General features: G+C 39.7%; 1 protein-coding gene across 6 annotated transcripts in view; it reads right to left on the bottom strand.

The window, feature by feature from the left end:
- NHSL1 (NHS like 1) overlaps nucleotides 1-22,389 on the bottom strand; it is a 231,770-nt gene that overhangs the window by 54,311 nt on the left and 155,070 nt on the right. For all 6 annotated transcript variants that reach the window (XM_036097872.2, XM_036097874.2, XM_036097873.2 and 3 more), the window contains exon 2: nucleotides 9,611-9,763. In XM_036097872.2, the coding sequence (XP_035953765.1) occupies nucleotides 9,611-9,763 (153 nt within the window). The remainder of the gene's footprint in view (nucleotides 1-9,610; nucleotides 9,764-22,389) is intronic.

The raw sequence follows: 22,389 nt of genomic DNA, 5'->3' as shown, positions 1-22,389 counted from the left end.
ATTTCTATGAGAGTGGAATTAAAACCTCCAAAAAACTAGGAATTAAATATTAAAACTTAAGCAGTTGGATAAACTGTTAGCTTTATTTTTCACTGCAAACCATGGAGAGATTTACTCGTAAAGGTGATCTGCTATTGTAGAAAACTAGTTTTTAACACTTCTCTTCACATACCCAAATTAATTCAAGGAGACTCAAGACACTGAATCTGATTGAAATTAAGGTGAACACTTTCTGGTGCCCATGATTAATGGGAGTGTGTGAAGAGTTTTCCAAATCTGGTGGAGCGGCACCAGAGCGCAGCCAAATGGGAGGTGATCTCATTTCACTTCAGAATGAGAAAGCCCTATCACTGGCCATAGTGGAGCATCACCAAGGTTACTCAATATCAAATAGCTGCAAAGATTCTAAACCAACACCAGAGACTTCAGTTGTACAGAGAGTGATAACAAACCTTATCCACAGTACCTTCAATGTAGCATTTTTATGCTGCACTGAGTGAAATATAGAGGCCACTCAAGTTACTCACTTTATCAGGAATTAAAATAGAATTGCTGGAACAGCAGACTAGCCGTGGACACAAAAACAAAACAAAAAGCCTTTTGTTGAAACAATCCCTAGTGCTCTGTTAAGACCTGGATCATTTAAATGACTGTCTTTGCTATTCTATCTTTTGTGTGTTGCTTACCATTAAAAAAAAAGGCAACATGTCTCTTAACCTAGTGAAAAAGCAATGATTGTTCACTTTCCCTTGCTCTTGCATCGGACCTCCCACTCACGGGTGAATTACTCTTTCGGCCTTACCGCACTCGGGACAGTATTATAAAAAATTTCCTGAGCCCTCAAATCCAACAAGGGATGTTAAACAATCTCTTTTGTCTGTCATTTCCATTCTGTTAATTCCTCATTTTTGTCTCTGCTCTTCTCTTTCCTCAAGAGAGAATTTGACCCATGGTTTCATCAGGTTGGGCAACTTTCCTTAAGGGCAAAAATTCCAAAAGAAGTTTAATGAAATACCAAACATAAACAAAACAAAACAAAACAAAACAAAAAAAACTTTTAATAACATATAACACGAACATTTGTCTTTGAAAAGTCAACCTAATTAAATTCACAAGCACTGAACAAGAGCACCAAATGAAGCCATTCTTCTTACCAAAGCCATAGCAATAGAGTGGGGGCCACATTTCCGTTAAGCCTCTGACAGCATCTAATGAACAACTTTACCATTTCTTTTGTTCCATCTCAAAGCTTTTTCCCAATTCTCTGTCTAGGAGACACAGGTGGAAACCTGCCCTCCACCTGTGCCCGAGTTCACTGCCTATTGCTTCCTGCCTCCTCAGGGAACAGCCTCCCCATTCTCTCTTGGTATCTGTGATCTTTCCCCCTCCTCGTGGGCTCCTTTTGTCTAAACCATGTTTTAATTGGCTCTAGTTTTTTAAAACAAGTAGTAATATTACCTCTATCTTGCCACACCTCAAAATATTTTCCCCTCTTTCTTTTGCTGACATCAATTTATTCTACTTCCTTGTTTCTCAAAATACTACTTGTATTATTTTTCTGCTTATAAAAATAATTCTTCTCTCATGAAATCTGGCTTCTTACATCCAAAGCCTTCCTTGAAACTCCTCTTTTGAAGGTCACCAATGGCGGCCTAATGACCAGTTTAGTAGCTTTTCTTCAGACTCTCTTGCCATCTGCAAGCCTCATGACGACTGCCCATCCTGACTTTCTTCTTCCCCAACTATTCTTTTGCCAACTTCTCCTTTCCAGCCCCCTAAAATAAGGCCTTCCAGGCTCAACCCTGTGCTCTCGCCATCCTCCATCTCCTCACTCCTGCATTTTCACCCCTTGTGCTGTGGCTTCGGCCCTCACCTCTCTCCTGAGTTCTAGGTGACCTTTCCAGGACCCCCACAAACACAAGAGTGTTTAGAGTCAACTGAAATACGAAACATAGAGAAAGAGCTTTTCATAACATTACCATTTGTCTCTGAAAAGTCAACATCATTAAGTTAAGCACCAGACTGTGTGCTGGAGTTGCACAAATGACAAGGTCCTGCTCCCGACGGTCTTGCTGCCCAGGGAGATAAATGAGTAAACACAATTACGAAGCACAGACTAAGCAGTTTAATGGAGGCCTGTAAGGTTTTGTGGGAATGTATAGGAAAGTATAGAAGGCGTGCCCGAGTCTGCCCTGGAAAGTCCAGGAAAACCTCGTGGGGTTCTCAGACACCCACAAGATGACTCTTCCAGGGAAAGGGCGTCGGTCAGGTGTAAAAGATTATGATACAGTAGGAAGAAGGACGAGACCAGGACACGCAGCGGAGAAAGGGAGAACAAGACAAGCTAGCATTCCAATGCAAGGACTTTATCCTTACAGGTGAAGGCACAGTAAGAGCATGGGTGGAGGGGTAGGAGGCATGAGGCTAGACAAACAGGAGGCAGATCAAGAAGGTTCTTAGATGCTAAGGAGCTGTGTGAGAGGAGCTCTTCGGGAATTTTTAACAAGGGAGAGGCATAATCAGATGTTTAAAGGTAACACCCAGGGGCAGGGGTGCGGCTCAGTGATACCACTCTCATCAACCTTGTTACTCACACATACATCTTATCTCTCTGGCCAGCTTTAAGCGTCTGGGGAAAGCAGCAACGTCATTCCTCTTTGACTCGGCCACAATATCCAGCCCAGTGCTTCACCTGCAGGATGCACTTTTTAGAAAAATTTTATGGCAACACAAACTTAGATTGTAGATAACCCAGTTTGTCAGGACATACACTTAGCAGTAAGTTCTATCCTGGTGTCAAAAAAACTTCACATGTGTCACCCTTACGCAGCTAAGTACTAAGAGGTCAATTAGAATTTTGAGCTCAGAAGGGAACTTAGACATCATTAATTGTTTTCCAGAGCAGGAAGCCAAGGACAAAAATGGGATACAATTTTCCAACATCCCACAGACTACTGGTGGCACTGGAATCAAAATTCTGGCCTCGCATCTCATTTTCTTGACTAGTTAATGACAACTGAACAAAATGTCAATGCTGCTATGTTCTAGGAAAGATGAGACAATATCTTCCCTATCCCTGTTGAGTGGCTTTTTCCCCAACTTAATTCTAGATTCTAGACCTATTTTTATTTAAACTAGAAACTAAGTTAAAATTCTATATGAATGAGTCTAAGTAATTAAACGTTTCTTACTTATAAAATATTAAAAATAACCTTCCTTTAAACAGTGATACTTCCCCTCCTCCTTCTACCTATCAGTTTTACCTAAGGATTCTTCAGGAAGAGCACAAGTAATGACCAGGCAAAGAGCGCTAAATCATTGGTCCCCTTCTTTTTCCCTTATCCCTTCTAAAAATCTGTGCCTAAAGTCCACTGAGGTACTAATGACCTATTATAGTCCTAAAAATATACACCAAATACCATTAGAATGAAACAGTTATAGATACTTGACACACCCGATGTCCCATGATGTAGCTTCCCTCCTTTATTCTCTTAAACCTACTAGAGTTTCAATGACATCAGGACTGAATGAAGAGATTTCCAGAGCAAAAGTGAAGCCCCACCTTTAGGCATCCACAAGCGAATCTGCATTCCCTAAGTGAAAAGGCTAACAAAACCAAACCTGCCCTGGGCCTTTAGACTCCAGCGAACCCTTGTCCCTATGACCTTTCTGAAAGTTGATGGCAGGCATCAGAGCATCAGAGCATCTCCTCTGCCCTCAGGATCTGAGATCCAAACAGACAGGTGTGGGCTGGGCAAGAAATCTGATTTCAAATCCCGACCTGGTCATCTTTCAACTGCAAAGTAGCTATAAACTAATCCCTTCACTTCCGTGGGCTTTAGTTTACTTATCTACAAAATGAAAAGGGAGTTTATTAATCAGAGGATGTGGGAGGAGGTCCCTTCCAGCTCTAGCAATCTAGGCTCTTTCAGAGGTTGATGGTGGGTGGAGGAAAAAGTCACCTTGCTTATGTGGATGAAATGAACCTGTCAAGTGTCTGTGGCTATCCTTGTCATCTGACGACGTTTCTGGTTCTGTTCCTCTCTCCTTCCTCCCCACAGCATATCTCTGGAGCATAACGGGTAGAAGGGAAAGGATCAGCTAAATCAGGATAGCCATTTGGGAAAGAGGGCTGAGATTTATAAAATCGTATCTGTATTCCATTGCACTTAAATTAAAATGCACCCTTCCCTTCACAAACACTACTTCCAATTTAAGGGTCAGGTACTTTGAGATACTTTACAAAAGTAAGTTCATTTTATTCCCATGAACACAGATATGATGATCTTTATTTTACAGATGAGAAAACAAGGTCAAATTGTCAAAGAAATAAAACTCAAAATTAAACTCAAATCATAACAGGCAGGATTTGAACCCGTATGTGACCCATGCTCTAAGCAAGAACAATTAAGAGGTTTCTGGAGTTTAGGTCATATTCTACTTTTCGACCAGCGTAATGGTTCTATTGATATCTGCTTTATAATTACTTGTTAAAATGTACAATGTCTTAGGTATTTGTGTTATATATCATAATTTTTAAAAAGTGACAAAGAAGAAAAAGAATTCGGGGCGCCTGGGTGGCTCAGTTGGTTAAGTGACTGCCTTCGGCTCAGGTCATGATCCTGGAGTCCCTGGATCAAGTCCCACATCGGGCTCCCTGCTTAGCAGGGAGTCTGCTTCTCCCTCTGACCCTCCCCCCTCTCATGTGCTCTCTCTCTCATTCTCTCTCTGTCAAATAAATAAATAAAATCTTAAAAAAAAAAGAGATTAAAGAAAAAGAATTCAATGTTTAGCACAGGTGGGCAAAGCAGGTGTTCATCTTGAGTATGTCCAAGGCGGTTTGCAGATGGATCATTCCAGGAGAGAGAGCTCTCGGTCAACATCCACAAGGTCGTACCTACAAAGGCATCTCCCAAACAGTCCTGTGAAAAGTGCCACAGGACCCCCAAGAGGCGCATCTACAGCCAAAACCACAGGACCCATGTGCCCAAGGCAGACAGATAAGATAGCCAAGTCACCTCATCAAATCCAGAGAGAATTCTGCAACCGTTCCCAGAATAGACTTATCTGTCTAAGCCGAAGGTGAACTAGGAGGCTTCCTGACATAAAAGGTGGATGCAGTGACCCTTAGATAAAGTCAGTATGTCAGGAACGGTCAGAGGAACCTGTCTGAAACTACTTGGAAAACTTGTCCATAATTTTAAGAAAGGTGTACCATTCTCCAGCATCAGACAGGTTGGTGAACATACATGCACACACACACACAAAAACTGCTGTTTTTAACCGGTTGGTACAAACAGTCATTTCTTCACATTGTAAATCCTCAATTCCTGTAATAAATATAACGCACTGACTGTGAATTAACACAGGCCAGATTCACCATTCCTGCCTGTGTTCACACTTCTAATTCTAGAGCCACAGAGCGGGCTGACCTGCTAAAATGTATTTCTTCAGGAAGGATAGCTGTGACTAGAGAACACTTTCGATACAACAACAGATGCTCTGTGAACTAATTCTGGCAGGAGTGGACATGGACACAGTAACTAAATTGCCTGTTAAATATACTGTGAGAAATTGTGTTTTTCTCTCTCCCAGGTTGGGCTTTTGGGGGATGGAGCCTTGAAAATAACATGTCTTTATTTCAGCCTTCAATATGCTCATCATTGTCGAATGAGGTCTACAGTTCTTAAGAAATAAAATCTGAACCTTTCATTCAGCCTAACTGTGCCCACCCCCATCCCTCAACTCCCCTTTTCCCATTTAATGTGGCCCTTTGACTAATGCTAAAAATTATCCAGATAGATATTTAGTTAGATAAAGGTTACCCATCATCACATCTAACTCAGAAGAAGTTCATGAACGGTTCAAACAACTATGGAGATTAAAAGGGTAGAATTCTTCAGGAAATTCAGTTAAAAGATAATGGGATCCATCTTCAGAAATTAACTATTCACTGCCAGCCAGATGTCCTGTTGAGCCAAATATCAAAATACTATTTTTAAATCTAGGTACATGTTTGTATTGTCATTAGCAGTAAATCATTACCTACATCTCTAGTAACAAATCAACAAAATCAAGTCATTTGGTCTAAGAGCATGGTCACCAAATTCTATCAAATTCTCCAGAGATTAGCCAACAACAAATACAAAAGATCTCTGCTCTATTTGGACCAGAACAGAGTAGACTTGCACGTAAAAGACCCCTGCTGCAGGCATTCCATATGCCACACGGTGCCCACCTCCTCTTTAATGGCAGGATGAGAGCATGGGCAAGTGGGGGGGGGGTCTCCCAATGCTTTTCTTTTCCAGCTGACTGAGCTCTCTACCTGCCCACTGTACACCATACACATCTCCATTACACCATTGTCTATTTACTTCAATCTTGACACAAAGTAGCAAGCTCAGCTCTTTAAAGTTAGGGACCATAAACTTTTATTAGTTCATTTAAAAACTCCTGGTATACCTCCCCCCCCCCCAAGAAAACAAAAGCAAACAAACAAACAATAAAAAAACTCTTGGCATAGTACAGAATTGATGCTCAAATGCTTATTAAATTGAGTCTGTTATCTGTCTTTATGTGCTAACTCAAACTTAGCTTTTTCATAAAAACATTTTTTAGTAAACCCATGCCTTCCTCACTCTACCGACCTTAAGCACTTCTGCATTACTTTAATAAGCAAACGTTTACAACACTTACTTATTAATTTAACTAGTACTCATTGTATCATTTCCCTCCATATTTTATGATCCTCAAGAGGACAGTGAGCTCCCCTAAAACCTGACAGAAGAACTTACACGATGAGCATTTAATGATTATGAAAAAGCACCACCTATTTAACATTAAAGAACAGTATTCCTTCCTTAAAATTATGGATAAGGTCACAGTAAAAAGAGAAGGAACAAAACAGATTACTCATTGTGAATAACTAGCTACCTTTCTATATTTTTAAGCAAATAACATTGAGGGCAAATTAACTTAAACTGATAGCTTTATATAACATCATACCTTAATAGTGCCATATATTCAGGGACTGAATTTTTTCTTTTTAATCTTCACTGATAATGAGGTAATAAATGCTCTGTACTTGTGTTTATTAACTCAGGTTGCGAACATGGTATATGGCAAGTGTGGGATGTGAAGTTCTGTGCATGTGATTAAAAGTAAATAAAAGAAGTGGAAAACAACTCAGATGCTCTTTCTCATTTTATCTTCCTTATTCACTGTTTTAAAAGTTATTATTTATCTAAAAATCTCTTCAGGAGTATTTAAATCCAGACTTCAAAAGTTGAGCTCCAAGAATTTTCTGAAGTTACTAACTTTATTAATAGTAAATCCCTTCAATGAGGCATTTTAGGACATGAGAGCAACTGCTAAAGCATTTACCTTCTCAAAATAAAATTCAAGTGTACGCAAAACCAGTGGTGATGATATTTCACATGGATCTACTGAATAATCAAAAGGAAAATAAAATCAGAAAAATCTATATACAGACGTTCAATTTTCTCAGGGAAGAAAAGAGAAGCTCTGATCTGATACTTGCAAATACATGAAAGAGGCAGTGAAGCACAATTTCCTGGAGAGTGATCAAAAAACAGCCAGGCCTGAATACTCAAACTCACACATACCTTCCTGAAAGCATTCTCTACAAGCCAGACCATGCAGAGCTCTGTTGTTCGTAGCTCAGAGAGAAATGTTAACAATGGCACTGCCTCTGGGGTTTGTCCTGGGAACTGTGCCATTTAATATTCTTATTAATTATTTGGTGGAAGAAGGTGAGCTATGAGGAGAGAAGCTCTTGGTTGCAATGTACTGAAGATAAATCGCTAGGTAAGGAAGGGATGTAGAAGAAATTTAGGTTGGATTTAGATACATCATGAAGGCAACAAAGGTCCAAGTACAATGCCAAGGCCATACGGAAGAGCCCAACTAATGCAATTCTTTTCATTTAAGCTTATGGTCACTAAATATATAGGTTAGGCAGGCTACATGAAAAGGGGGACCCAGTAACCTCAGCTCTGGAGAGCCCAAAGCCAAGACTGTAGGATACGAGATACTGTAAGATACATGAGGTAACTGAAGCATTACAAGGAAGACAAAATAAGGCTATGATAAGTTATTCCTTCTTTCTCGAAGCAGAAATTATCTGCTTTCTCTAACTCCTATACAGCAATTTTTGGCACATCTCTTTGAGAATTTTTCACATTGTGATTTGTACTACAGAAATAAGTAGAAATTCCTTGAGAGCCAAGACACTGCCTTTGTAACCTGCACTTCTGCCAGAATAAAAGATTTCCAACAAATGTTAAAGGCAATATAATACAGCAGTTAAGAGTAAGGGCTCGGAAGCCTCCGACTGTCCATGTTTAAATCCTGGTTCTACCATTAACTAACTTGGAGATCTCAGGAAGTTTCTGATCTGTGAGTCCATTTCACCACCTATAAAATTTGCATAATAATAGTAAACAGGATTATTGTGGGGATTAAATGATATAATACAAGTAATGGGCTTAGAACTGAATCTGGCATATAGGCAAGTGTTTAATAAATATTAGTTGGGGTCCTCATGCTGGGTTTTCCTTGAATCAATAACAGATTTCTTCTAGATTTAAGTCTTTCTCAATTAGATAAGATGCAGGACACCCAGTTAAAGTAAATTTCAATTTCAGATAAATAACATAACAAGTACTTTTTAAGTTTTTGGCTTTTTTAAGTGATGTCTACACCCAACGTGAGGCTCGCACTCAAGACCCTGAGATCAAGAGTCACATGATCCTCCGACTGAGCCAGCCAGGCACCCCAACAACAAGCACTTTTTAAATAAAACGATGTCCCAAATATTGCCTGGATCTGGTAGAATAAGAACATTAGTTTGCTTTTTTAAGGAAAAAGTCTCTGAATCTTAAAAGACATTCCTTCCTCTTTTAAAGAACTTCTTTACCACTTTTAAGAAGCCTTTCCTTGCCATACATTTACACTTCTTAACATCCACAGTAAATTGAAGTAAAAAGGAAACTTTTAAACTAGATATAGGAGGATACTCTTCCTATAATTTCCTACCGACCACCGTGTACTCTGCCCATCTGTTGCAGAACCTACGCTTCATAGGAGAGCAGTTGGGTGCTGCCCAACTCCTGATAAAACAAACCATTTTGAACTCTTTCAAAGTCTATATATAGGTCCCCTGTCCACCCAACTTGAACTAAACAGAACAAACCATTATAAAGTATTAGCTTTAACAAATTTGCCCTGAATACCTACAATGGTTTAAAAAAGGCAGTAGCAAAATGCCGCATGTCAGCAGGGGTTTATTTGGATTACATTAGTACTGGTGGTTTGAACATGCTGAAGAGTTTCTAAGCAGGGGTGGGCTCTATGAGGACAGATTTGCATGTCTGTAAACTGGCAGGTTTCTACAGAGACCAGAACTTATTAGGCATGTATTAGGCTGGAAGTTAGTTAGGATCTCTTGTTAAAAAAAAAAAAAAAAAAGACAGCATACTATGTGTTCATTAATATAAAGATCTTCTTTTACAAACAGCAATCACATTTGTGCTTTCCATTCTAACTGTCAGTAATCCAAGAACAGCAAGCTTGCAGGATGCAATCTTACCCCTCAATACTGATTTGAGGTTGAGCTTGGCTTGGCGGTGCAGGTCCTCTACACAGGGTGGTCTTGTGGTGGGAAGGAACACATTTTCCTGCTGGTGCCACGGAGCAGTGTAGTGGACCGTCCATCTACTCTCCTCATCAAGGTTGGAGACAGCTGTAGAAAGAAAGGCAGAGTAAATTCTGGTGTCAAAATAAGCTTCAGTGGCTCCAAATTCTTTCCATCAAGATGGATTCTTGGTGCCTAACACATCCATGGGGTAAGGGCCAACAAAGGGGGAATGGAGCGCAAATTCTGAATAAGGTTTAATCTTAGGCTCCAGGGGTCCTTCCCACAGTGTTTTGTCTCTAAAGGAAAAGCTGAAACTGTCCATCATCCCCCACAATGTTTTGGTAGGATTGTTTCCTCAGTTAACTGCTTCCCAGCATTTTGGGCCCTCCCTTTACTCCGAAGTTAGAAAACAATTAAGAAAACTGATAGAGACCTCCAATTCCTACTTAACTCTGCCACAATGAGTATTCATCCAATTGTACAATGTCATTGCAACAGTAAATGTTAGATTGTCAAGACAGAAACAAATTTCCTACCAAGAGGTGGAGACCAAATCTTTCCCCTCTAAAGCAAACATCACTGTAATAAACTCAATTTAAAAAAAAAATTAAGCATAAACATTCAGTGAAATATATTTAAATAGCATATCTAATAGAAGTAGAAAACAATCTGTATTACAAAATTTTCTCCACATTTCCTGCTTTCATGGAGTATTTTTTGTTTATGGAATACTATTATATTAAAATATTTTTTTAAAAATTCCAATGCAATTGACCCTTCCCAACATAATCCAATTCAACTGAGTTTCCCCAATACAAAAGAGTTTATCAGAGGGGAAACGGTAGGTAATCATGAAAGGTACCCTAAATCTCCATTGTAGTTTTCCTTGATCCCCCTAGGGCTTGGGATCTCTGTGTCTATTTTGTTTCTTCCTGAAATACAGACTGAGTTGGGGCTACCAGAGGAGCCCAAAATGAAGCTGACAGCACCAAATATATCCATCGACAATTTTTAACCCTTTCTATATATCTGCTGCTTATAAGCCAGATGTAGGGAGAGACTAGGGAAGTTTAAGAGGAAAACCCCCGTGCTGAAGCATTTCCTGGGGATGACAAGTAAAACCAGCAGATCCTAGAACTGTGAGCCAGGGGCAAGTCTTCCGTGACTGTGACATGATAGAGAGTGCACACTGAGCATACACATTTGTACAACATCGTATGTCCCTAGAAATGAAACTATAAAACAGACTCTCAAAATAAAATGAACAAGCATGCCTCAACTATTGAACCTTTCTATTTGAACTATTTCAAATTAATTCAAAGTATCTAACTGCCCCGTATTATAGAGCTATTAACAAAGAACAAATGAGCTAATATATGTAAAGCATGATTGTGGCAGGAACAGTGAAATTAATCCAACAGAGCCCCTGACTTTAGACCTATCGCTGAAGGGGAACTTGGCCTCCTCCGCGCTCCTGGGAACCTGAGTCACAGGTTAGCACTCCCCCATAGCCCATCTTTTCTACAGTTACTAAATTCTGTAAGCCTCATCTCCAAATAATTCATTTCTCAAATCATCCCACCTTCTCCGTAAGTTGCTAAATGGGAAAATAAACACTGCGACTAGACATCAAGCTAAAAACAGAAATGTCTGTGTGCTTTCTGCTTTTAATGTTTGACAAAAGCAGCATGTAAATTAGGCACCTGGTATTTCACGTAACCTCTTGCTGAACAAATGTTTTGCATGGTGCATGTAATTATCAATCTTAATACATAAAATCCACAAAGACAGGATGTAGCCCTTATTTACGTGCCTGAGAAGCTTGCACAGGGCGGAATTCACCATATGTCCCCCAAAGAGTAGCCATGGTTAATTGCAACGTTTTGTGCTGATGTGCATTTATTTGGAGGACTGAATTACCACACTTCATAGCTGAAAACTACTGAAAAGTGAAACTTCCTATTTGCCAATTACAAATCAAATCCATCACACCATCAGCCCCACTGTACAGCTACCAACTGGCTCCTATGAAAGAACAGTTGTCTCTTCTCTGGAGCATCTCACTCTTGCAGGGCAGATTTTAATCAGTCCATCCAAAGACAGCCTTCGACCGAGGGAGCCGGAGAAAATGAGCCCAGAGGGCTGTTCTTTGTTGCTTTCTCCAATGTCTCTCTTACCAATGCTCATACCCATCCACATTTATCTAGTTTAAATCACTGGTCCAAAAGCTAAACTAAACTAAGCCAACAGCTATATAAAAACAAAACCATGTATTTGTAAAATTTATACTCTGCAGAGAATGAAGAAGCATCTGGATTAAACAGACACGTAAACCAATGGTCAGTACACAATGAGGCCATGCCACAAACGCTGTGCACTTTACAGTGACTGATCAGTCTAGACAGAGTTTGTCCCGGAGCTCTGAAATACATAACAAGAGTTCCAGGGAGTTTCAGAGGATCATCGCCAGCAAAAATACGTGATAGATCACACACAGCCTCCCTGCATGGTAAGCCAAAGAATCAAAAAAAAACATACATCAAGGCAGACATAAGGTAAATACCCCACCTTTTTTTTCAAAGGGCTTCTTTTGAGAAGCACAGAAGAAGTGGTTCACCTAAAATCCCAACCATAAATAAATAAGACATGCTAAAATCACATAATTCTGCCCTAGAGTTACAAAAGTCTGAGGTATTTGAACAACTTAGTAGAGAACGGAGTTTAACTTGTGCTAATTATGTTGTTTCACATTCTAATTCCATCACTCAAAAAGATGAAGTAGTACAACACACACACACACACACACACACACACACACACACACACCCATCAAGGGGGAAGGGGAGGAGAAATTACTTACTTTTTTTCTTAAAAAGTTTAATTAAAGACTTGATCTTTGCATTAATGAAGACCACCATTTCCAGGATACCTACATAGGACTTAGAAATTTAAATCACATTAAAAGCTCAGCCCATCAGGCAGGTGGTAAGCTGTATCCTTCTGCTCCAGATTCTAACTTTCTTCCTTCAGTCTCAAATCCTTAGACATCTGCGGGTGGGGCTGATGTAATGTTGAGGTTGAGTTTATTGTCAGGCAGTTACAACCCATTAACAGTCCTTGAACCTGAAAAGCTCCCACTGAAACCTAATCTTTAAGGCTGAGAGCCGCAGTGACAAAGTGTACAGAAAGAAAGAGAAAGCCAATCAGTTCTTATTTGCATGAGAGCCACATCAGTCTTTCTGCCTCGGTGCTCATTTATTCACTTTCTCTCCAACAGATCAGAAGTTTCTCCTCTCAATGAAAAGAGTGCAGATCTTCCTTTACCCAAGTCAAGGTGAAGCAAATGTATTCCCCATTTTCACTAGGCTACTAGGTACAACCAGATCTGTTTACTGGAGCCCACAAGACTTACAGCGAGTCTGTTTTGATTCTTTGACTCTCCGATTAATTCAGGCATTTGAACTGATTTGGGGATGGGGGAGTGGAGAGCCAAACTATTGTTTCCCCCACCACGCCCCCAGGCCCTGCCTCCTACACCAAAGGAACGTTTACAAGCAGTAAAACTTTACAACAGAATCTCCTTGTAGCTGTACGTGATGACTTGGTTGCATTTTCATGCAAATTAGTACCTCCTGTCTTCTCACCCAGTAGTTTTTTGTTTGTTTGTTGCCAATGACTGATCATCAGCATTGCAATTGTACCCTAATGATTTAAATCTGTGTATTTTAAATTTAATTATCTAAGCACCTGGTTTAAAAATTACACACACACACACACACACACACACACACACACACACACACACACACACAAACTCTGCCTCTACCCATGAGGGAGAACAGTAATTCCAAACAAACATTATTTAGGTTTCTCTTGAACTTGAATATACAGTACTGGGTTCTGGTTCTTTTGTCCATTTGCAATTAACCTCCAAGAACTGGGGAAGCAAAGTGAAAGGGAAGATTCAGAAATAATAATACACCGAGGCTGGCACTAGGAAAATAACTTCCAGGCTAAAGGGACTGGAACAAATAGGAAAAGAATACAGATTGGAAAACACTAAGAAAACGGACCAAGGGAGAGAATGACGCTCACACCTCTGCCCAGGTCCCCTTCATGGCAGAACAGCTTTGGAGACATGTTAGACAACCTCTTGTTTCATAGCTTAGGGCCAGACTTATAAATGAATGGAAAAATGCAATAATCCACTAATTCAAAACATTTAGTTTATAACAAAAGCTCTCAGTCAAAGAAGAAAATTTATATAAGAGGCTCCCTCTAGGGAAAGATCTCAATGATTCCTCCTCCAATGTTCCCCTCTCCCTTAATTGTATTTTTTGAACAACAGCAAAAGCAAAGCAAAGCAAAAAAAAAACCACACACACACATATTATCATCTCACCATCCACATTATCACAGATTTCCAATTTGTGCTCTTTCATCCTGTACATAGTTTTACTTAAAAGTAATTACATGGCCAGATGGCAAACAAGAAACGACTCAAATGAGAAATGACTCCAAAGTTAAATTATATAGCTGCCTTAAATTAGCAAGCGAAATTCCCCTTAGGAAAACAAATTTATAAGCAAGAGTGACCACGCTCTGCTTCAAGAGCCGCGTCTCAGTCTCACTGCACGAGAGACAGGTAGTAGTGGGTAGGCTTCTAGACAAAAGCTCTCGGATTCACAACCCCCAAGTGTTGGAGAAATGCAACACACAATGTCACTCCACATACGTGGGGTTGGAAATAACATGCAGCTTTTCATGTAGACAACAACGGCATCCAACCATTCATTCAAAGGTAAATACTGAGCACATACTAAGTGCCACGCATCTCGGGTACATCCGTGACATTCCTGCCCTCGCAGGACTTACATGATTTGACAGTAAACTACAATTGTATGGCGTGTTAGAAGGTGGTAAGTGAATGGACAGAAGAAAAGGCTGAATACGGTAAAAAAGATTTTAGGGCTGGGGAAGTGGCCAGGTTGCAGGATTAAATAGGAGTCAGGATAGACCTCATTGAAAAGGCGAGATGTGAGTAAAAACCTTAAGGAGGAGATGGCAATAAAACAAAAATCTACAGTGAATCCATTGGTTCTCATTTAAAGAGGGGATATGATCACCACGGGGTGGGGGGTATTTGTGAGACACTTGCAGTCCACTAGGACTAGTCAGAGGAGTGCTCTAAGCAAATGAACTGTAGCAGGAGTCACACATGGAGGAAATTCCTTCCTCACTTGATATTGTATAGTAAGTGGCCATAGTTGTGTCTAGATGATACCACTATTTGGTTGCACACCAGTCAGTGGTGAGGCTAGGAGTAGAAAGTAGGCTTCCATCCCAGCATCCAGGGTACGTCGTCCTCTATGCATCATTCCATGCTGTCCCCCTCAAGTCCGGATCTTCAGATGCTAGCCAAATAAATTATGGTATTTACCACATGACACATCAGGTTACGTTCTGAAAGAGCTTATTAATTATAAAGATTTCCCCAATAATTTTATCATCTCTTACTTTATAGCCTGCACATCAGCATGAGAACAGGCTTATAATTTGCATGGCCTCAGTGTCATAGTTTATTGAAGAGCCAGGTTTTTATAGAAGTGTCTAATATCTTTTAATTGCTCCATTTATACATTCAACATAAAATATATAAATCCATGGTACTTCCTCTTCCAACTTTAGCCCTATTAACAGCAGAAAAACAAAGTTCAAATATCTCAGACATGGAAAAGAAATTGTTTTAAGATTTTATTTATTCATTTGACAGAGAGAGAAAGACAGAGCACAAGCAGGGAGAGGGGCAGAGGGAGAAGGAGAAGCAGACTCCCCCGTGAGCTGGGAGCCCGGCGTGGGTGTGGGGCTCTATCCCAGGACCTGGAGATCATGACCTGAGCCAAAGGCAGATGCTTAACCGACTGAACCACCCAGGTGCCCTGACATGGAAAATTTGACAGTAAAGGGCAGGTAGGAGTGAAAAGCCCAATACTGGAGCCATCCCACCCAGGATATTAGTCATCTACTAGAGGAGGGACCTCTCTATACCTTGCTTTTCTCATCTGTAAAATGGAGACAGTAAAAGTATTTATGTTGCAAGGTTACCATGAGAATTTAAGGAGTTATTATCGATAAAGTCCTTAGAACTGTATCTGGTATGTGGTAAGCATATATATTTGTTACATAGATGAGTGAAATCTTAAGACATAGCTAAGCAGCCCTAAGCTTAATGAAGGGTCAGTCATGCTTTCACAGAAGGGCAATAAACGTCGCAGACCTCAGTGTTTTTACTTGCCTCAGAGTTAAGCTACCAGCTCCATGAAAGATTGCTCTAAACCTATCAGTTCCAGCGGCTATACACTATCTTTTCTACCGCCTAAAATTCTCTCTATTCATTTACAAAAAATTCCCAGTGGTTACCAGTGCCCCTCTAACTAGTACCAATGGTCGTCTTCTCTCTCCTCTTGTAATTATCTTTAATTATATACCACTAATGACCCAGTTCTTGAGCTTTTCATCAACATTGTATAACACCTGTTCCTTTCCTACATCCGACTGTTCCTTCTCTGGGTTCTAACAAACTCTTAACAAGCTCAAAGAGCCTGTCCTTAAACATTTGTCCTGTGCTATTTACTTATTAAAACCTTAATGATTTTTTTACTGGGGAAAAGCAGGAGTCAGGAAATTAAGGCCCCTCGGCCAAAACTAGTTGACCCCTTTTTAAATAGTTGAAAAAAATTTTTAAAGAATAACATTTCATGATGTGAAAATTCTATGAAATTCCAATTCCGGTGTCCAATAATAAAGCTGTAATGGAACACCACTACGCCATTAGTTTATCTATTGTATATGGCTGCTCTCGGGCTGTGTTCACCAAAGACCATATGGCCTGTAAAGTTGAAGCTATTTACTATCTGGACCTTTAGGGAAAAAGACTGATGATCCATGGATTATGCTACTATTTTTAAACGCTCTGCTCAATCTACCTCTCCCACTGTTGTCTTTCATTTGTCTGTCCTCCGGATCCATATTGCTAACCTCTACTTAAATTTCACATTATCTCCCGGGGATGTCTAATTTAAGCCAATCTGCTTTCAGCCCAAACCCTAGCTGCTTATCAAGAACTTCCTCATTTCTATAAGGGCTATTATAGTCAATTTTTCAATGAACCAGACAGGTAGATTTCATCTTCAGTCAAAAATGAGAAAACTGAGATCTAGAAGCTAATGCAATGTAGGAGCTAAGATGAGAATCTCGGTGTCCTGATTTCTCTTTCATTAGCACATATTAAGTTGGGAAAAGATATCTTTAGTACATTCAAGTCAATATATCTTATAAAAAAATCCCTATTAGGACAGATAAATAATATATTTGAGAATCATGTTCTCTAAAAATACTGCCAAATATTATACAGAAAAATATGCTCCCTATCACTTGAACAATCCTGGTGGCTTATCCTGGTTGAGAATTCTATTACCACTACTACTGTATAAATATTTGCATCCTTATAAAGTTCCAACATTTCTTTCTGCTTAGTCTTTCACTGAAATGAAATCTTATTTCTGACCAGCATTTAAAATTTTTCTTCTAGGAATCATCTGAGTGTTTCTACAGTGATCTGATTACTTTCCAGGAGTAGGTATACAACATATTAGCAAAGAGTTATAGAAATATTTTGCAAAGTAATACACAGTCTAAAAATTTTAACTGTAACTATGCATTTGCATTCAACCACTCAGAAATTTTACATCGAGAACTTATTAACTCCCCCAACATCCAGGTTAAAAGTAAATCAAACTTGGTTCCTTGGTTCCTGACCTTAGGAAGGTCAGAGTCCAACGGAGCAACACGCCCAACAAGATAAGAATAATAAAGTAATGAACAAGCACAGGGAGAGAGATAAGACCATGATATTAATGGAAAAGATGGCAAAGGGCACCCACCCCATTTGGAGTACAGAGTGGAAGAGAGAACTCTTAGATAAAACACAGTCACAGTCACACGGAGGTTCAGGATAAGCTTACAGGGGGGTGATGTGGGAAAAGGCAGCTAGGGAGGTGGAGAGAGGCAGGGCCAGACCTCAAAGGCCCTTGCTTCCCATAGGGGGTGGGTTTTCATTGGTGGGCCAGGGAGTCACTGATGGAGTTAAAAAGGGAAAGCTGTAAGGCCAGTGCCAGATTTCCAAGAGACCACTAGTGCAAGGGGAGCAGTGGATGTGAGTGCACTTGACCGGGGCAAAAAGAGAAGCTAGGAGCTGGTGTAGCAATGCATGCCAGAGGTGAGGAGGCCCGAATCAGTTCTCACGCAGGGCCATTTTTCTACAACTACCTTGGTCTTATCAGACTGTATTTAAGTCTGTAACTTCAGGAACCATTATACACTTAAGGTATAAAAATTTAAAATTAAACCCTAGCTGTTTAATAAATGACTCTGTTAACACCCACGTCGTCTTGAGCACAACCTTAAAATACCTTATTATTTTTACTAAGGACAAAAGATTTTATGTTCAAACCTGAGAGCTTCTTAAGAGCAGAGCTGTCTAAGCCTCCCAGGACTCACAGATAAGGCTTCCAGCCCCTCGAATCCTTCCCCCACGGCCCCATCTCCACCTAGACAAAACTTCAGGCCCTCCTCTGTGCATTCGGGGTGGCTGGGGCATTAAAAGTCTTTATGTTGAATCCAAAAACCTTTCACAGACTCTGTTAAACAGTATTTACTAAAAAGGAACATTTTCAAGTACTGTCCACAGAGTTATATGCAGATATGATGCCAGATAATATACACATTTTGAATCACACAAAATTTGAATCCTTGATCAACTGAAAATGGTATATATAATCAGTAAAGATCACTGTGGTCTAAGTTGTAAGAGGGAAGGGAAAGAAAAATCAGATATAATGGAACTCTGGTAAGGGCCATGTACCAAAAGATAATTTTAAGTTCTTCTCAAAGGAATTTTACCTCTTCAAAATATGAAAGGTCTCAGCCCAGCCTTATCTATAAATAGGACTTTTACTGACTGTTGATTTGTTTTAGGCTATTTTTAAAAATCAAGCTTAACATCTGAAATAAAAGATTGTACGTGACTAAGTTAATTTAGGTGTCCTCATTATCTTTACACATGGCTGGAATACTTGAAATACAATTTTTAAATCCAGAGACACACCCAAGCATTCTTGTACTTCTTAGACTGGGGGCACTGGAAAATATCATAGCAGAAAGTATCCAATAGAAGGCCCCTGGGCCTATAAAATAAAGTGTACACTTAATAGTAAGAGATTTTAGAAATATTTAGGGGCACCTGGGTGGCTCAGCCAGTTAAGCGTCTGCCTTTGGCTCAGTCCACGATCTCAGAGTCCTGAGGACTCCCACATCTCAGAGTCCTGCTTCTCCCTCTCCCTCTGTCTGCCGCTCCCCCCTGCTTATACTCAATCTCTCTCTGTCAAATAAATAAATAAATAAAATCTTAAAAATATATATTTAAAAATTAACAAGCAACATAATCTACTTAAACAATTCATAATAATGCTTTAATAATAAACTTAGAGATAGCTTAGTCCCTATCCTCCTGTTTAAGAATCAAAGTCTTCCCACAACTTTAACTTTTGGAGATAAGAATTGTGTCTCATGTTTCTATAAACACTTTCACATTGAGGGCAATTATATACGGTTTGTAATTTTTATCTATCAAAATAACAATCATTATTGAAGCTGCAAAGCAAGTAACACAGGCAGATGAACTGATACAATCAATAAATGTGTAAATAAGAGAGTACCTTTAAAAAATAGGGCTGTCAGATAAAATTCAGGATTCCCAGAGATAAAGTTGAATTTCAGGGAGAGAAAATTTCACGAGTAAAGGACTTTTAAAAAATCTACAGTATAATTCATTTGTTGATACAACTGTAATTTATGATATAAAAAAAACAGCCATAAGGACTTAACATAAGGATGAAACAATATACTTTATATTACTCAAGACAAATTGAATTGACTACAGGTTCTGGCTGTTAGGCATTTAACTGAATAGAATCAACCCAAAAAGGTGAGTTGGTTACATGTGACTAAAGGATCTCTTATTTTTTCCCATCAGGCATTTTCCCTCCAAATTTCTACTATTCCTCTCTCAACAGTCTAAGACCTCACATATTCAAAACTTCTTTGATTCACTTGTCAATTTTAGGTTCCATTACTGCAGAGCTGCCATATAAGAGGAAGATTAGAGCAACTGCACAGTGGAAGGACCAGCTTGCCATCTTCCTAATCCAGGAGACCCTAATGGGACAAGCAATATCGTGTGGCCCCTGATGTGATGAAATACCAAGGATAAGCATCACCTATGGTAAAATCAAGTTAAACACTGTTGACAAGTTAAACTTTTCCAGTTTACATGGAATACAAGAGCTAGAGGAAAAAATGAAAACCATCAAACTAAAAGTGGAACATTTTGCTGGTCTGGCCTCTCTGGTAAGTCAAATAATAATAATAATAATAATAATAATAATAATAAAGGAATGTGCCAAATTAAAGGAGATTTGAGGACCATCACAATCAGATGCATATCCTGGATAGGAGGCTAGTTTTAGATAAACCAGTTATAAAGAAAGGCCTTTTACAGACAAGTGGGGAAATTTCAGTTATACCCCGGGTGTGACTTTGATCTTGTGCTTTCTACAGTTCATAAGGAGGTTAAGCGCACACACACACACACACACACACACACACACACACACAGTCTACAAGGTAACGCTGTAGAAATACTGTCCCGGAATGAAAACATGTGTCTGATGACAGATGCTCATGAAGAATTATATTAATTGTCCCTTGAGTTATGTTATTTCATAAAGGTATGTTAAAAATCCCCAATGTTCTAGAACTTCAGTGGTACAATGATCTTTTCTTCCTCCTGCTTCTTAATTAATCTTTAATGATGAATCATATGGCATATTGAAAACAAGGCGGATGGAAATCTCTCCATCAATATCTGGTGAGGGGAGGTGGCTGGTGTAGAAGGGGAAACCTGAGGAGATTATAATGTATCAGTTCTTTAGAGGAAACCTGATCTGGCATCCACTTGACCAGTTAATTCTGATGCTAGAAACACCCTTTACTCTGCATGTGTTGAAGCTAAAGGCTTCTGCTGTGGATCCTAGTTAATAATTTAGTCTAAAACCACTGCTACCATCTGCTCGGTCAATTTCAAAACGTCTGCTATCACTGTGACTAGTTTAGTAAAGCCACAATATTCATGTGACAAATGTTGAACAAACGAAAGGCGAGGCAGACAGAAAACATGCTACGAAAAAAAGAAACCCCAATCAAAAGTCCAAAACACAAAGGGAGCCCTGCTGACACAGCATGAAAATTCAGTCCTGCCTGCAGGGCTGGAAGGATGCAATGCCCCTCTAATTCAGGGCACGGGGCAATCTGGAGACTGGCCCGAGATGACGGGCACGAGGTGGGGCTGACGGTGGAGGGCTCTGTGAAGGGAAGGGGCTGTGAGGCTGGAAGTCACGGTGAGCAGTGATATGGCAAGGGCAAGCGGAAAAGGGGAGATTTCCTATTTTCCTAGACAGAGCTGAAGATGGTCCCAAAGAGCATCCCATCCACTCTTTTTTATTTTACAAAATAAGGGACCTGAAGCGCATCACGGAGCTATCCAGCATCCACGCTCCCATCTGCCTCTGCCTTCACTGGGAAAGGCTGGTGGGGCAGGGCTGCTAACGGCCACACTCATTTCTGCCTCTGTGCCGCCGCGCTTGTCATTCTTCCCCGGGGATGCTTGATCCCTGACTTAGCCCGACTTGGCACGCCCCTGTTTGTTTTTCAAATGTTAACCTTAAGAAGCATTCCTTGACAGAGCTTTAGTAACTCTTTATTTCAAAAAAATATAGGCCATATTACTTCAAGGAGAACTTCCTCAAAAGTGAACTACGTCTGTCTCACAGAAAGAGAATGAATAATTTCATTAACTGTAAGCCTCTTATGCTTGTACCAACTATTCTTCATGACATGTTGTACAGCTCTAATCCATCCACCCACGTTAGTACTGATTCATCTAATTCATTCTCCTCAGCCTATATTAGGAATATAAAGGCTCATTCAGGATAGAAATAATGTATATGAGTAGAGCTACATATCAATTAGTTCAATTCTAAACCTAACTCACTTTACCTTTCCTAATTCAATCATTCAAAACACAGAATGCATATTAGGGGTCTATCACATCTTAGAGAAGAGACTAATTTTCTGTGCTACTTAAATTTACCATAATTACATCCTTTTATAATAAAAATAACTTAAAGGGAAATGAACCTCAAATTTGAAAAAAAAAAAATCAATTTCAACCTTTCTTTTAAAATCTTCAGGGAAGAAAGAAAAAAAAATCTCATTGTAGAATGAAAAGCCGAAGTATAATGTGATGATCTGAGAAATCTAATTTAAGAGTCACGTGATTAGCTAAAGTGCTTTATACTCTGGGCTCTCTTGTACTTTTAAAATTGGACAAAGGGGACATCCTAATGAAGACTCTGTGTGGGGTGGGGTTGGGGGGGGCGGCTGACGAAATAAAGTAGAAGGTCGCCACCTGCAGGGGGATGTGGTAGCCAGTGAAACATTCACATAGTTTGATTCCTGCTACTTACTCTCTTGACAGAAGAGCTTGGGAGAAATGCCTCTGATTTAACAGGTCTCAAAAGAATGTTCGCATCTTCCTCCACCGAAGGAAGACC

The sequence above is a fragment of the Halichoerus grypus genome, chromosome 9 (genome assembly GCF_964656455.1).
Source record: "Halichoerus grypus chromosome 9, mHalGry1.hap1.1, whole genome shotgun sequence".
In the NCBI taxonomy this organism is placed as follows: Eukaryota; Metazoa; Chordata; class Mammalia; order Carnivora; family Phocidae; genus Halichoerus; species Halichoerus grypus.
Note: the sequence above shows the minus strand (reverse complement) of the source record. Positions and strands in the feature narration are given on the sequence as shown.